We start from the raw sequence: 17607 nt of genomic DNA, 5'->3' as shown, positions 1-17607 counted from the left end.
CTTTGTTCAGCGTTGTTTTTTAGCTCTATCACCATTTCTGTCTATCCTCTGAAAGTTGTTCTTGGAACAGAGTGCAAGTACATTGAGAGCAACAAAGTAAAACTCTTTGTGCACATATTAAAAATATTATTCAGATTCTGATATTGCACAACATAGCTAACAAGAAGGTCGGGGAAGGATATATCATGTTGTACTTATGATATTCCAGTTTATTTGTTTGGTCTCTGTGTTGAATATGTTATTTGACTTCATATTGTGACTTCCACCCTTTGTAAATCATCCTAATCACTAGGTGGCGGTAATGCACACTTCTTTGCCCAAAGTCGAATAATAAGGGAGAATATTCTTATGCTGACAGACCGGAAAAAGTGGAGTAAAAAAAAATATACAGAAAGCCTATATAATCCGATCATTGCCAGACCTGGGAAGCTGTGTTATTAAAGCGGTATGTTGCGCGGAAGAGACGGACTTGTATTTCTCTATGTGGCGAACGCATACTAAGTTATTGAAGGTCTGCACAGCCTACATCAAACGCTAAGCTAACGTCTCTCGCGCATAGCTAAAGTGACCTGCTTTCTCTCATGTCAGCAAAGAGCTAAGACTTGTTTCTCATTGATAAACAATTTATTGAACTTTAAACCACGAGTAGACTGGTTATTATAGTTGAAGGTAACCGCCATGCGAAATAGCTTTTGGGTTTTCTGCCAGTCGTTTCAGGTCGGGCCTGTGAGATCCCAAGCTGTGCCCTCCGTGTGTTCATGGCATGTAACGCTAATACAGACATTTCAGCTTTTGCGAGCAACACGGTCACTGCAAAGGTGTAGCTAAGCAGTTGTTTTTGTTGTTGTTTTTAAATCAGGTGCTATGTTTTGTTTCTGTGGGTTAACCTTAAAAAAATATCTCCGATAAATTTGTTTTGTGACCAAATTTAGCTACACAACCAAAACAGTGCGTCTTAAAGCGTCAGTCTGTTGATATCTACCCACTGACAGCGATTCAGATGCTAAATTTTGTTTTTCCACAGATTCCCTTGATCAAACCTGCGTCCTCTACACTAAATCATGGGAACTGATAAAAGGTAAAAATTAACATGATCCAGTGTATTGACACATATTCAGCATATTCATACATTTATGTCACTGGCACTCTGTTTTATGTTTCTCTTTCAGGCTCAGTCGGGGTGAACGCTGTGGAAGATATGGCTCGGATGGGAGGAGAGATGATATAGAATGGCATGAAAGACGAAGTAGAGATGTGGAGAGGGATCACGATGGACGATGGGGTGATGATAGACACAGAGAGCGCTTTGATGAGCGCAGAGACAGTCCAGAGGTAAGTGAACAGGAACACCTTTGTCAGCTCGTTTTACTTTTTTACTTTTAGAGTGCAAAACTGCTTATTTATGAAATCAGTAATAACTGAATCGTTTTTGTGTTCTTCTGCAACAGAGGGTCCGAAAACGACGCAACAGTGACAGATCGGATGATGAGTATGATGGGGATTATCCAGACCAAGACTACAAAATGGATCAGCAGGAGGAAGAGGAGAGCAAGACCATTATGCTAAGGGGTCTGTCTCTTCATGTCACAGAGGATGATGTAAGTTTACAGTTCTCATTCATTCTCACTCATACATTTTAAGGGTAAAGTCAGAGGAATTCACCTGGTGACAACTGCTTTTTCTGGCTAACTTAGTAAGAAAGAGGCAACTGACAAAGCAAAACATTAAGAAAGAATATCGGCTATAGTGAGTAAATAAATAAATTAATTCAACCATCTGCCTCTTCTTCCAGATCCGCACAGCACTCGAGCAGCTGCAGGGACCCCAGCCTGTGGACATACGTTTGATGAAGAAAAGGACAGGTGAGTGTTGCTTTCCAGAGGCATGTGTCTCACATTCACCCATGTGCTGTGTCTTAAAATCCCACTTTACCTCCTTTATGGCTATTCCTGAAAAAAAAAAGCCTCATATTACAACCTTCAGAGGATCTTTTCTGTCTGACTTTGGTCAGGTAAGGAGGTAACTGTATGTACTATACCTCAACCTTTTTTGTGCAGACATTACAAGCTATGGTAAACAAAATGCACTGCAGTCTTGTAAGCACCCTCCCCACCCCCGTTTCTTTACTTTGAATTGGACTGTACAGACCCATTGTGAGTTTGAATGTTGCACCAAAGCATTCTAACTAACACGCCTCCCGTCTATATTTGAATGCTGTCTCTAGGTATAAGCCGAGGTTTCGCCTTCGTGGAGTTTTATCACTTGCAAGATTCTACCCGATGGATGGAGACCAATCAGGTTGCCTCAACAATCACCAAGTCTAGAATTATTCTTGGAGATTAGAGCCCAAATTAATCAGTACCATGATGATGATACCAGTTTACAGAGCTGAAATCTATTTGTATGTAGTTAGGGGATGCACATCTGTGATATCAGAGGTCAATATTTTTGATATCACACACTTGGTTGATTCATTTTCTAAGTATACAGCAGCTTTTTCAGCCAAATTAAGAGTCTCTTAGCTGTGCAGATTAGTGTATATTGTGAAATCAGGGTTGAATCACAGTGAAATGCAATGAAATCTTCTGTGTTTTCTGTTTCAGTAATTAACAGAGACGCTATGCAGAATATCTTTAGGACCTTAAGCTCAGAAGGATCTTTTGCCTCCCCTTATCAAGAGTAGGCTTTCTGTTAACAGTGTGGCCCAACTGGTCTTGCTTAGTTCTGACTGCCCTGTGGTGTCACGGCACATTCTGCTCCAGCTCAGTCGCTTGGATATTTTCTCATCTCCATTTAAAATCCGAAGACTGGAATGAGAGAGGGACGAGCTGGCAGCACTCCGGTCCCAAACACTTAGAACTTTTTTTTTTCTGAGGACTCATTCCCTCGTACACAGAACTGCAGCTCTCTCTCTCTGAACTTCTCTTTCTACCTCTGTTCCCTTTTACTCCCTGAGACACTCTACCTAAGCAGCGAGTGTAAGCCTAGCCACTCTTTCCCGTTCCAGCTGCTCTCACTCATGGGGTGGGGGTAGTGGCAGGACCTCACCTGCTTCTTTGGATTAAACATGTCCGAATGTGAAATAACTGGTGGTTTTTGACTTTCACAGAACAAGCTGGTGATCCAGGGGAAAAGCATTGCAGTGCACTACAGCAACAGGAGACAGAAGTTTGAAAACTGGCTTTGCAATGCTGTGAGTGTTTTTTTTTTTTTTTTTCTCTAACTACACCAAGATCCCTGCATACATTTTTTTGTTTTGTTTTTCTGCTTTGTTATAATCAAAATAAAACATTGCTGTCGGTTTATTACAGTGTGGTCTGTACAATTTTCGGAAGAGGCTGAAGTGTTTCAGGTGCGGAGCAGCAAAAGTTGGTGAGTTGTTACTTCTCTGTTTGAATCATCAGCTCTGTCCTGCACTGTGTTAGCGACTTGTACTGACTAATGGTAACCTGTGTGTCACTCTTGTTGAGTATAGAAGTAGAGTCTTCTGGAGCAAATGGTTTAAATGTAGAGTCCCAACAGCCAGGAGATTACAATGGAGACAGTGAGTGTGTTTTTTTTTTTTTTTTCCACTACATATTGAAATATTTCATCCTCCCCGTGCTCACATTCTGTGTTTATTCGTAACTGCTCTTTTTGTTAACAGCAATAATTTTGAGGAACATTGCGCCCCTTTCAACGGTCGAAGGGATTTTGAACATATTGGCCCCCTACGCCAACCTGTCTCCAGGCAACATCCGCCTCATTAAAGACAAACAAACAGGACAGAATAGAGGCTTTGCCTTTGTTCAACTGTCATCTCCCTTGGTATGTATGTAGTCAGTATGTTATCATTATGTAAGTCAATATGTTTCTGTTTGGGTCTGTACATGTGTGTGACAGTGTTGTGTCTTAACTTGTAAAGGAGGCTTCGCAGCTGCTCACTATTCTCCAGAGCCTCCAGCCACCTCTAAAACTGGATGGGAAAACAATTGGTGTGGATTATGCCAAGAGTGCTAGAAAGTGAGTCATCACACACACACACACACACACACACACACACACACACACACATAGAATATAGTACATCTAAGTTCTTTTGGATCTATGTAGCGTAAACATCACAATGTCGGGAGATTTGTCCCCACATGCTATTTTAAATATTTTAAATTTGTTTTTGTCTTCTACCCAAAATGAAATAAAATTGGTTCCGTTATCCTAAAATAAGGGACTCATGTTCTTCTTACATGTAGTTTAACAAGTCTAAGACTGTGTGTCCTTTGCAGAGACTCAGCACAACCTGATGGGGTCAGAGCCAGTGCTCTCTCAGTTGCCAGCACAGCCATTGCTGCGGCTCAGTGGTCGTCCAGCCAGGTATTATGGTTTTACTTGTGTTCATTTGTATTTCTGAGTAATTTACATTCGTTTCCCTTAAAATAGGATCAAATAAGAAGTAACTCCACAAATATGTGCTGTGACATTAAACTAAGGTCACGAGCAATTGTTGCCAAAGCTTCTAAAATTTCTGACAATTATTTTTTTTAATAAGCGTTTTTGTATTCTAAAATAAATGTTCACCTACTGTTGTGCTGAACATGCTCTTACTTTTTGATAGGGATAAACTGCAGAAAAATCAGATTACTCCCTATAATGTCAAACATTTTTCCCAGCTTTCATCTCATTGTTTCAGTTCATTCAGTATGGTTGAGTATCAATGGCTCTCATAAACCATTGTCATACCTAACAGAGCAACATGAGTGTCCTTTTGGAGCCCTCTTTCTCATCATCTGTTATTTAAAAAATGTCCAGTATTTCCTGTCTGGACTGGTTTAGCAAGTGTTTAGGGAAAATTGTTTCATCACCTTTTCTTTGTTGATGTTTGTCATTCATTTGAGAGACAAACATGTGGACTGGTGAATGAAACTAATGACATGAAAGGACCAAAAAGCTGCAGAGTGGAGTGTTGATTCTCAGTGGGATCATCAGTATTCGAAACTGTTGTCCCTTGATTCATTCTCTATTAAAAAGATACTGATTACTGGAGCTTAATGTGCACATTTTACTATTTTGTTTTTAAGCTACAGATAAGGTTTAATGAATTTAGATATTTATTTGCAAAATATTGCAGATACAACGTGGCACGTTTTATTTGGGGTTCTTGTGTGTGGTTACTGACTTTGCTCACATACACATGTTTTTATCTGTTTTAGTTACAACAAGGTTCAGGTGCCACCTCTGACTACATTACTCTTCCAGAGGGCTTTGCACAGCAAACACAGGTTAGTTCACAGTCCATTGTATTGTAACAGTGACTTTAATAAGGAAGACCAATGGTTTGCTTAACGTTTCTCTCTCTGACTTAGGGACAGAATTATCAAGTATGGCGGCAGCAGCCGGAAGGATTGCCTAATGTCACTGGAGATGGATTACTGGGAGGTAATACGAGGTGTCAGTCACTCACAGATAATTTGGGTCCTATTTATACTAAGGATGAAATTGATCATTTTATTATTACTGACTGCAGCTGCTCCAGGAATGAAGACTTTGATTCCTGCAGCCACTGGTGTGGTCATATCCCAGACGGCCCAAGTTTACCAGCCGGTCATTATCAGCCAGCCTGCCCTACAGGTAGACAGTGTAGCTACATGGCGTCTATATACTGCAAACAGAACTACTCATTTATTATTTAACTCTGGTATTTCATGGTAGATGCAAAAGCTCATTTTTTTTTCTTCTCTTCTCAGTCACATCAGCTAGCGAGGGCAGTTGATGTAATACAACAGGCTGCTAGTGTTTGCACAGCATCACCGGAAACAACAGCAAGTTCCACTGCTGCAACTACGGTTTGTGCTGCCCCGACTGTGAGCTCATCAGGTGAGAAGAGTTAGCTGCAGAAACTCTCCTCTGTATGTGTATGAGTTGATGAATTTCATGTTTTGTTTCACATGTGCTTCTTTTGGTATCTGTAGCTGTCCCTGATACCTCCACGTATCAGTATGATGAGTCTTCAGGTTACTACTACGACCCACAGACTGGTCTGTACTATGATCCCAGCAGCCAAGTATGTACCCTGTGGTCTTATTGTATGTACAGAATATCCTGGGAAAAATGTATTTATTTATTTTATCCATAACTGATTATACAGTTTTCATAATGCTTGTCATCAACAGTACTACTATAACTCCGAGACGCAGCAGTACCTCTACTGGGACAGTGAGAAACAGGCATACGTCCCTGCGCCAACAGACACGAGCACAGACCAAGCGTCCACATCGAACACCACCGCAAGTTCCTCATCCGCGAGCACCACAAGCACTAAAGAGTCCAAAGAGAAAAAAGAAAAGCCCAAAAGCAAGTCTGCACAACAGGTAAATGCTCTGCTTTTTTTAAATGTGTTTTTTAAATAATTGTTATCTTTTCTTTGAAATAATACTGACTGTTAATCAAATTGCAGATTGCAAAGGACATGGAGCGATGGGCAAAAAGCTTAAATAAGCAAAAAGAAAGCTTTAAGAGCAGTTTCCAAGGCTTAGGACCATCTAAGGAGGAAGAGAGGAAAGAGTCTGCAGCCGCCGATGCAGGTTTCTCCCTCTTCGAGAAGAAGGTAGAGTAGAAGTCACTATTTGGCCTAAGTACATACATTATGTTATGCATTGGATAAGTGTAATGGCACATGTGAAACTGCTGATACAAACTGAGAAAAATCATTTGGAAATGCACATTAATAATATCTTACATTTGGATTGTTAGTGAATGAAATTTCAAACAGAAATCCTTTTTTTCTTTGCCAACCATTAAAATCAACATGTCTATAATGAACATAAAATGAGGGACTGGCCTTTGTTTTGTAAAAGATCTTATATTTTAAATGATTTTATTCGTTGGTAAGAATTTGTTTCCTTCCAGCAATTGGGAGGCTTTGAGATGCCGTCCTTCATGAATGAGCAATTCAAGAACACAGAACAGGAGACTTCGGCTAAGGTGTGTTTCTGCCTTTGGGATTATTTCCCCACTCCACAAATATTAACAAAAGCAAATCCCAGAACACTCCATCTTTATCCTTTATCCTTTCATATGACAGAGTGGTCTGGTTGCCGCGTACAACGGGGACAGTGACCCTGAGGAGGGCAGCTCCGATAGAGCAGCGGACGACGAGGGAAAAATAACAGACTGGATGAAGATGGTTTGTTTGCTGTGTCGACGGCAGTTCCCCACCAAAGAGGCTCTGCTGCGTCACCAGCAGCTCTCTGACCTTCACAAGGTGAGGATGGTAAAACAGCAGGCGTTTAATGCGCAAGCAGCTATGAATATTCTGGGCACTACCATCTGTTCAATGTATAAAGCATTGATTCAAAATGGAAAGGGGATATTATAGATCTTAAACTGGCTTGAATTTACACGGGAATAGGATATTTACTTTGTTTGCTTGTGGTTTGGCAGCAAAATTTGGAAATCCAGAGAAGATCAAGGCTTTCAGAAGCTGAGCTGGAAGAGCTGGAGAGGAAAGAGGCTGAGGTGTTTGGCTCAAGAATTTATTCCAGTTTTTCTCCTTTAGTAGTTTCACAAGTGCACACACAGTCAATAATGTTTCTTATTTTTTTTAACAGCTGAAGTACAGAGACAGAGCTGCAGAGAGGAGGGAGAAGTACGGTGTGCCTGAACCTCCTGCACCTAAGAAGAAATTTTATCAACCCCCAACCCCAACAGTGTAAGTGTTACAGTTAACGTGAAAACCATCTGTCAAATTTTCAGATTAGTGATTTTTTCCCTGAAGAAAGTGAAACCTCTGTCAACAACTTTTTACAATTTTGTCATCTTCTCTGATCTCCGATTCAACAGAAGCTATGAACAGCCTACCAAAAACGGCCTAACCAGTGATAATATTGGGAACAAAATGTTGCAAGCAATGGGCTGGCAGGAGGGCAAAGGTCTGGGGCGTCACCAACAGGGAATCACTGCTCCCATCTCGGTGAGGAGGCCAACAATAAATCTTTAATAAATCTTTTGTCAATTCTTTTCTTTTTTTTTTTTCCCCCCAAAATAAAACTCTCATCTCCTTAGCAGCTCCTAACAGATGGAATATGCATGTCAGTGTGTTCTTTTTCACTCACAAAGCAATTAGCACTGTTACCTGAGGGGCACCTGTGTCCAATCTGTCTCCTCTGATAACCGTCTTTGTCTTCTCCCCACAGGCTTCATTAAGGACCAAGGGCACAGGCTTGGGTATTAAAGGAAGCTCATATGAACTCTCACCATCTGACACATACAAGGATGCTGTACGTAAGGCCATGTTTGCCCGTTTCACCGAGATAGAGTGAACTGGAGAGAGAAAAGTAATCACTCTGAACTGTGAAATCCAAATTCTGTGGCCAAATGATCTTACTATGAGAGGTTTTTTTTTTCCCTGTACAGATTTGAATTGTAATTTATATCCTTTTTATGTACATAAAATGTAGTTTTGTTTACTATAGCTTAATATTTTGTCATCCAGAATATGTTTCCTGTTGTATAAACGTGTACATTTGTTTTGAGTGTTAGTACATAAAAATATGTGGATCTGCTGAGGTTTTCTGTTTCTGTGAGAATCCAAAAGAATCAGCGTGATAATAAACCCGACCTTTGTGCTCACAAATACTTTTTCTGCCTTTTGAATAAACGTCCTGTTATAAAGAGAAATAACATAATAGAAAATGGGCATCTTGCCATATGTGCAAAGATACATAGTAAAACAGAATATTTAATAATTCTGTGCCCTGTAGCTTTTCATTATCATTCTTATGTCATGAAATTAGGACTCAAATGTTTTTACTTTACTAAGCAATGGTAACATACCACAGTAGATATACAGTACATGAGGAATACACAGTGGCTTTGTAGCAATTACTGAGCAGTACATCACAGAGAACTGTGATTGGCAGTAATGATCTCGAAGATCAATATTAAAAGGTCAAAGTGGTCTGAGAACTCGAGAGTCATTCTGTCGAGCTGTCATTCTTCCATGTGACCTGACAGTGACTGGTTGTTCTTATCAACTTTCGATTTCTCCAGTGCTTAATGCTTCCACACCATCATTAAAAAGCTCTCTTAACCTAATGCACAATAATTAAAGTCCTGATTAGAATCTACAGGTTGAGCCTGTTTATTTCATGACTTGGATACAGGCTCAAAGAGGAGAGATGATGTGAGAGGTTATGTTTTTAAATAACCTTTCAGATAACCTTTGTTGTGCAATAGACTTTTTTTTTTAATCGTATAATTTTATATAATCACGGCAGGTTAGAATCATACTGGTAAACTGGTTGTAGTGCAGATATTTAAACTGAGTTTTTGAAAGTTCAGGATGTTCATACAAGGTGTAAAAAGTATAATTTAGTTTCCAAGGTTTTAGATTATCTATCAACTACCGCAAGACATGCTGCCCATTATTTGTGCCAGACGTTCTTTGGCTGCCTTCATATCCTCTTTCCTGGGGCCCAGTATTTGGCATGTTTGACCGGCTCTCGCTTCAGTGGGAATGTCAGTGTTTTTGAAGATGCCCCATGGAATCTTGGTTATGTGTGTTCGGGTTGTTCCAGCTTTCTGCTATTTCCTGAAAGAACTGAGAGGATGGTTTGAGGATGGTGCATGAAACCACAACGACACACAGCACAAAGATAGAGTAGCCCCTGCCACCCCCTGCTGTGTTCTCTTTATTCTCTAGCTTTCTAAAGATAAATATTCAGAATGGGGTTGTTTATTTTTCTGTGGATGAGTCATATGCAAGTGAATTTAAAGTAATCTGTGGTGCCTTTCACACTTTGGACTGTTCACTGGACGTTCAAATGTAAAATTCCAGTGTCAGATTTCAGTGAAGGGTTTGAAAGACTATATCTTTTTTTTTTTATTATTTTAAAAATGTGTGATGTAGACACCTGTGTTGCATTTTCAAGTACTTAAAGTGCAACAATTCACTCTCATTCTGATCACTAGGGGGCAGTGTCCATTTTAGAGGGAATTTCCAGTTACAATTAAAGTGATAAAAGAAAACTTCACCAAAAAATCTATTAACATTGTCTTTGAACTTATGAAACTTTAGTTAGAAAATGTTTGTTTACAAAACTTTCACTTTTAACTGGTGCACCCATGATTTTATTTCTTTTTTCTTGCTGATAGTTTGAGCGCTTTTCATGTTTAATTGCTTGTCAAATTAAATCTTTTCTCCATCTTGCTGTGATTGTAGTCTGTGCTGCTGCTTACATCAGCTGTTGCCCTCGCACTGCCTGTCCTACATTGACATAATGATGTCCTCACTGGTGCTGGGCACAGGGTGGGATGGGGCGGGGTGGGGATTAACCTCACTGGTGTTGGGGTCATAATATGACAGGCACACACAGTACAGCTAGAGGTGAATTCGAATCATAAAAATTTGTTGTTGTTTTTTTCCTGAAGAAACCTTCCCCATAATTGCTACTACCAAGATTTCATGTGTCATACCAGGTGGCATGGAAAGGAAGGATGCCAGATCTTATACCCAGGTCTCCTCGAGTGACAGCCAAACGGTGCAGATTAACTAACCCTGTAGTAGCAGAATGACAGCTTTGATCTCCCTGTTGATTAATACTGCAGCACGAAATGAACTGGGCTCACTGTCTCACAGGGACACTTGTGAATGCGTACTCAGTTTTCAGCATGGCACTGGCTCAGCTTACCAGAATCTGTGTCAGTTGACTAAGCCGTTTTGCATAACACAGTCAGTGGCCACACTTGTGCTGAATAAAAACTGAGAGGGGATGAGGCTGGCATACATACATCATGTCCCAAATGTACAGAGAATATGAAACAAATACGATTTCTACTCATGCAGCCACTCCATGCCCTAGAAACAGCCTCAAGAGATGTCTTCCTTCCTGTGTTCCTAAATCATACGCCGTTCTGAAAAGATAAGATGCAGAGTTATTTAGGTTGAACAGACCTTATATTCTTGCTTTTGCTATGTATTACTGCACATGGCAAATGATACTTTGCTGATGGGGGCATCTTTGAAAGCAACAAATTAAGCTGTGGTTGGCTTGTAGTAGTAATAACTAACACACATAGCTCAATGAGAATTAAATGGCAGCTGAAGCAACTGCATCTTCAGATTATTGTAAAACATTTAAATACAAGGTGTTTTCATTGTTTTGCTATATTATAAATTTGTGGTGATTTGCTGCAGACTACCAGAGACTCATCTGCATTGAAAGACAACCGGAATGTGAGCTTGCAGAGACGTCTTTGCGAACAAACTCACAGACTTGTTCCACTATCTCTGTGGGTACCCTGGTTAACATTATACATTCCTTGGCCCCTTATCCTAACCTTGATCATCCCAGTTGAATGCCTAACGCCAACCCTAAAACTACTGTACAGAGCGGCACCGTGACCCAGGGACATGGTGGCCTATTGGACATTACTGTTAGCTACTATTAGCTGTGCATGTACACAAAGAGTTGCTGTGAATTAAGTCAATTTTGTCCCTCTAAACAGGGAGGCCTTGTAGGCGATGCTGTCAGGTGGATTGTGGTGAAGCCACATTGATCCAGAGGACATACTGTACAGCGTCCTGTTTGTCTACATCTGACATGTTTGTGTTCCTTTCCTCAGGGATCTAAAAGGAAATACATCTAAGACTATACTTGGAACAAATACATGAACAACAGAGGAACCCACACTGGTAATACACTTGTCTCATGCCGGCAAGTCGTTTAAAAACTCTGGCCAGCTGTCCAAACAGAGGAAAAGTGAATTCAATAACTGAGGAACTTACAATCCACACATTCATTTAGAGGGAGTTTAGAAGTATTATTAAATCTTAGTATTCATAAAATGAGGTATTTCTACTTTTTATTGAGTCATTATTCCAAAAATGTTTTGGATATTTCTCCCATGAGTCCCTTTAGACAATTTCCTAATAATATCTGTTTGGAGATTTTAGGTTGTCAGAAGTTCTTATTAACCAGCAAAGGGTATATCTAATTATATGTCTTTTTACATTGATAATTTAGCATGTTTTCTTTCTTTTTGAGGATTTACATTGTCACATGAGCCTTTCATCTTTCCTGCAGATGCTGCAGGTTTGTGGGGCATACAATGATGATCTGAGGCTTGACCAAGCATCTGGCAAAGGGATGAAAATTGATTAGAGATTTGTAAAAAAATTGATGAACTTACAGAGAAGCTGACAGACCGTGAGAATTCCCTTAACTGTGGATTAGGGACATATTCTGTCTTGACTGAAAAGCGAATGTAGTGATGATAACGTAACAAGATGATTGCAAGACCTCAACTCACAAGATCTGATTGCACAAAAATTTTGCATGTAATTGATGCAAGTTATCAAAAAAACAAAGTAATTAAAGATATTGATTCGTTAAACAAGACAGAGTCTGCAGCCTTGCAAGCAGCTCTGTGAGGCTGCACAGGGCTTTGGGCTAAATGCTTGTGCTGCCCAAATGCTTCATGCTAACATACTAGTGTTTAGCAGGTAGGCTATATATACATATATATATTATCCAGGGACTATGAATATTTGGTCCACTTAAAGGGCAAATTATTCACACTGCAAGCCAACTAAATCAGAGAAACCTTTACCCTAGAATGTGTTTTCCCCCATCTTTCCCTTTACTCCCTCACTTTCTTCCCTCTCTGGGCCTCTGTTTCAGGTCCCTCCTGGAATGGCAAGCCTTCTCCTTCAGGGAATTCCTCCCGCTGAGAGGAATAATGCTCAGGACTTCTCTGTGTCCTACAGAGCGATGTACGTGTGTGTGTGCATGACTATGTGAGTGTGTGTCTTTGATGGAAAAAGAGGAGCAATGGCAGGTGGCCCAATTATGTGTTTATGTGAGTAGGAGAGTGGACACTTTGTGAACTTCTTCTGTAAAAACTTTCTCGGATGATTGAAGTCTGGAGAGAATAACAAACAGCAATCCCCTGGTATGACAGATGTCTCCTCTTGATAAATGCTTCAGAAACTCCCTGATTACTCTAGCTTACTGTGGTGTTATGTAACATTTGCAGTTGCTGACAATATGCCGTTTTGTTTTCGGCTAACGTCTCATTGCCTGCTTGTGTTACGGAAGTTTATATCTAATCTACTATAATGTGAGATGGATCAATGTTTTCTTAAGCAATGATATCAGTTAATTAAATCAGCTAGCTGCTGGCAGCTGAGCAAACTCCATCTGCTGATGAAGACAGCATGATAAGGTTGAAAGCTCCAAGAAAAAAATCTTAGCAAGTGGTCTTTGAGTTGGGATTGTCAAACAAGAAATAACTACAATTCTTAACTTTAAGGGAAGATGGAAACTTCTTGAAGTTCTGCAGATGCTCATATAACAACACATCCATCTCTGAGACAAGACCCTGTGATTGAAAAAAAAAAGGATGTCTTTTGATATCTGAAATTCTGTATGAAAAATGTTGGGTGATTTGTGATTTTAGGTTAATTTGACTACTTTTTTTTTTTTTTTAATTGTGCACCACAAACCAAAGAAGTATTCAGTCATAAAGGGAAGTCAGTGCTGATATTGTAGAGTAAAACAAAACAAAAGTTAAAAGACTGTTGATATATACTGTACGATATGGCTCATATTCTTCTCTCCCTTTACTCATTTTTATTCATGTAAACAAACCTGATCAACTGAGCTGGCACGTAATTTTCTTTAACACCTACAAACTGACTCATGCCTGTAGCCCCCAAGGCACCATGTCAGGTGTCGTCAGTGTTAGCTGATGTTCACACAGCATGAATGTGAGTCACCGACACACTCGACTCACAAGGCATTAGTAAACCTTCCCCAAACTGCCTATTGTCCTACAGAAAGCACCATCTCACTCCCAGGTAATTGCATGACCACGTAATTTCCTCAGCATGGTTATTTCTTGCTCATCCATGAGTGGTCCATGGTGCTTTGAATAATCCCACAGTGACTGGCATCTCTTCCCGAAGTGAAGAATGCACTGGAAGATTGACCTTAATTGAGTTTGATTGTAGCATCTTCCAACAGGGCTCAGCAAAATTAACTGAATGTGTTTAGTGGTCTGTGATAAGATCTTTTCTTCCTGTTTCTCCTAATTACGTGCATGGCGGGGGCCATGCACGGAGAACAGACAGGAGGCCACAAATCAAGCTCCATAAGTGTGAGGGTACACCCTTGGGAAAAAAAAAAAAGTTCTAAATTTGATTCTTTGAAGGCAGCCAAGTGAAGATTACACAGACAGCTTTTCTTTTGGTATAGGATTACAAGTGTTGGGAAAAAGAGAAGATATTTGTACAGTTTAAAAAAGACTCCTTTTTCTTCCTAGATCTGCCTTTGAAAAGTCTAAATCCACTTACGTATTAACCACAGATACCAAAGTCATAAGTTGTTACACTGTTACATGGGTTTGCCTGACCTCCCAGAAGTCACAGGCTCCCATTGTTTTCAGAAATCCATTCAAAGCTGCAGCAGAAGGCTCCACTGCTTTGTTGATGTAATAAGTTAGGTTCAGTAGTGTGTGTTGCAGCTTGTACAAAAAGGACTTTCTGCTTTTTCTATGAAATACTTACCACTACACTCTTTTGGTGAACGCAAGCAAAAATGAAAGTGCTTTAGACCAGGAAATCATCATCAGTTTTTGTCAACAAGGTTATTGTTAAAATATTTTATTTTATGTATGGAGTTTTGTGTGCTGCTGTAACCTGCGTGGTAACCATGTTTATGCAAAGTTTGCCTGAGAGAATGTTTTTAAAGGAGAAACTAAAAAACGATACTCTTTCTGTTAGGATTTGGGTTACTGGTTTTAATGTGTATTCATTAATTGCAAGGATGTTACTTTCATAGGGTAAAATCATTGTGATCACTGTGCACATTCATAATTTATGTTGTCCTGCCAACTAAATGAAAGACACTCTACACGTGTTTTTGATCTATTAAAATTAATGACGTGTCCCTGCCAGCATTTGTGCTGGCCAACAATACAAAAGTTCACCTGTGATCTCTGTACAAAGACAGAAAGAATGCAGCCAGCCAGAAATTTGTTTTAGTTACATTTTGTGCCTTTCAGTGGAAGTTAATAACGATGGTAAATGGCACATTTTTTACTTTGAATGAGTCGCCAAAGGAAAATATTACTCTTACACATCTGTTGTCCTTTACAGTCAGAACCCCATGACGACAGCAAAAGTTCTGATGAGTGATTTCTGACCAGATTCTCTGCTCAGAATCGCACATCCCAAAGTGCAAGTGTTTTCCCTTTTGTCCAAAGTAAGGCTTGCATGTTGTTAGCCATGCCAGTGTCACAGCTCTGGGAATGGCAATATCGGTCTGTCAGTCGGTCAACCTCTCTGGATCACTCAAAAACTACTGGATAAATTGTCATGATATTTTGTGCATACATTCACGGTACCCACAGCATGAATTGTAATGATCCCCTGATCTTTCATCTAACACCATCATCAGGTAAAAATTCTGTTTTTCTAGTGCTTGGGCTCAAACACTTGGAAATCATGACATTCCCACCATAGTTAACGTGTTAATGTGTGTTTCATTTTATGTAACTTTGCCCTCCACTGTATTTTGTGCAGTGTCACCAGTTTCAGTGCAGTTACTTAAATTAGTCATTTAGTATCTCTGCTCAATGATAATCCAGCTTGTGCTGCAGACCGTTGCTACACCCAGTTTCTATGCATACGCCTTGCAGTGCGCTGCTCTTTGCAGTCAGAAAGTCCTCTGGTCTACTACACGTGCATCACCTTTCAAAGCTCACAGTTGAAGCAGGTGAGAGGCTCATACACACCATTAAAAGAGGAAAGAACAGGGGGAGTTCATACAGTTGAATGAAAATGCTGTGCCTCCAGAACCAGTTGCCAGATGTCCTTTGCGTTCACCCCCTCCTCATTAGTTGACAGCGCTTAAATTAGCATGCCAACATGTTATTTGTGAATAGGAAAAAGAACCACCAGGGGACAGCTCTCTGGAATTAAACCTCAGATTAAAGGACATGCCTCATGTAGTTGAGATTCTTGCTTTGAACTATAGCATACATCTGTGGAGCTCCTCTGCTGACCTCTGGGATGCACAAGCTGCTCGCTTAGCATCTCTAGCCCTGTCCTCTATGGGTAGCCATTCCCTGCTGCTTCTATCCCAACTCACCATGGGTTGTTTTGCATCCTTCAAAACATTTTTTCAGCTTTGTGTTGCTGCTCAAAATCATGTTGGTTGTAGGTCTATCCACTTCAATCATTTTGGGACAGCACACTTCCAGTTCTCACAATAGGGAAAGACTTGACTGGTCAAATTTGAATTACCTACAGTAATGGAAGAGCACATACATCTTTGTGTTTAAGAACCTGAACTACATCTTTATGTTGTGCCTTTGGGTAGTCAATCTCCCAAAGGTAACAATGCAACCAGGGCAGTTTAACATAATGAGTAATGACTGAAGGTCATGACATAGGTCAACAATGATCCAACATCTGTTTAGTGTGCAAATATCCAATCAGAGCTCAGAGGTAAGATCAAATGTGTAGCTTTTTCATCAGGGCTACAACCTTATTTGTACCAGGTGGGCTACTGGACCACCTCATGGCCCTTAAATTATTGTTACAGCACAGTTCTATAACCCACGCTGGCCTTCTACAGATCACCCAGTGCATCCATGAGACACAGGCACTGTACCCACAGTCTTTCTCAACTTGTGCTCCATGGCAGTGCAGCTGTCAGAGAAAGTGTCAAGCCTGTTTGCTACCATCATGGACAGTACAGACCCCTAGATGGTCTAGACAGTCAAATTGCTACTGGGGCACACGCCAGCAGCACCTGTTAGTGGGCCTGGGGCTGTTACATATGAGATTGATACAGCCTGCCAGCCTGTGCTTCAACCTAAGGCAACACAGTTAATGCCAGCTTTCCCCTGGCTGCTTTGTCAGATGTTGGTCAGCCAGCTTCCACTGAAAGGGATGTGCCTGGGCTGGCAGTGAGGGTGAGGTGGCCACCAAGGCAGTTGTGGTTGAGTCTTTACAGCAGAGTGGGGCAAGATTCTCCACTGGGCAGCGTGCAACTTAAGCCTGCTTACCTGTTTTTATTTCCTCGCCTGCAGGGGTAAAGCAAAGCAGTTACTAATAATTGCTTGCCTTTTGGTGCTCTGCATTTGGGTCAAACTTGGTCTGAACACGACAGGTGGCGGCCTACCCATCTATTCTGGGTCACTGATGTCTTGGCTGTTCGAAGGGACCTCCCAGGTAGCAGGCTAAACCATAAAAGCTGTTTTTGTGGCTTTTAACAATTCTGATGATTTGAAGTTTTAATGACTGTGGGGACTCTCTGCCTACTGTTAGAGCTTCATGTCAAGACCGCATTTTCTAGATTCTAACATGAACTCAATGTTAATCTCAAACAAAAAATAATGTCTGTCCAATGCTGGAGGTTGATTTCAACCCAACAGACAGATCCGACTTTGAAGTCCAGCTAAAATTCCACATCTGTCCAACACTGGAGTCCAACTTCTTTCTAAAATTAACTGGAGGTCTTGTGCCAAGGTCAGGTCTGCTGTGACAGCTTTAAATTAAACTGTGGTTGGTGGTTAAGAGGCTGGTATTAGTGGCACGCAACAGAATCTCTCCGCTCATTG

At 40.6% G+C, this 17607-nt stretch overlaps 1 protein-coding gene across 1 annotated transcript; it reads left to right on the top strand.

Annotated features, from left to right (window-relative positions):
- The first annotated feature begins 318 nt into the window (after positions 1-318).
- Positions 319-8628, top strand: LOC121179766 (RNA-binding protein 5-like). The gene is made up of 25 exons (XM_041034787.1): positions 319-445; positions 1025-1078; positions 1170-1332; positions 1449-1598; positions 1793-1862; positions 2225-2298; positions 3110-3193; positions 3312-3372; positions 3476-3544; positions 3647-3807; positions 3905-4002; positions 4266-4353; positions 5190-5258; positions 5343-5415; positions 5504-5607; positions 5724-5853; positions 5949-6040; positions 6150-6347; positions 6434-6583; positions 6886-6960; positions 7061-7240; positions 7420-7494; positions 7587-7687; positions 7819-7948; positions 8172-8628. The coding sequence occupies exons 2-25, from the start codon at positions 1062-1064 to the stop codon at positions 8295-8297; spliced, it is 2538 nt and encodes an 845-aa protein (XP_040890721.1). The 5' UTR covers positions 319-445; positions 1025-1061; the 3' UTR covers positions 8298-8628.
- Positions 8629-17607: the final 8979 nt, after the last annotated feature.

Source organism: Toxotes jaculatrix, chromosome 3, assembly GCF_017976425.1.
Source record: "Toxotes jaculatrix isolate fToxJac2 chromosome 3, fToxJac2.pri, whole genome shotgun sequence".
Classification (NCBI taxonomy): domain Eukaryota; kingdom Metazoa; phylum Chordata; class Actinopteri; family Toxotidae; genus Toxotes; species Toxotes jaculatrix.
The sequence above is the reverse complement of the archived record's forward strand: the minus strand, read 5'-3'. Positions and strand labels throughout refer to the sequence as shown.

Excerpts from the sequence above, each read along its gene's own strand:
- LOC121179766 (XM_041034787.1), top strand. Across the intron at positions 3,545-3,646 it reads AGGAGATTACAATGGAGACA|CAATAATTTTGAGGAACATT; the intron begins GTGAGTGTGTTT and ends TTTTGTTAACAG. Across the intron at positions 7,949-8,171 it reads GAATCACTGCTCCCATCTCG|GCTTCATTAAGGACCAAGGG; the intron begins GTGAGGAGGCCA and ends TTCTCCCCACAG.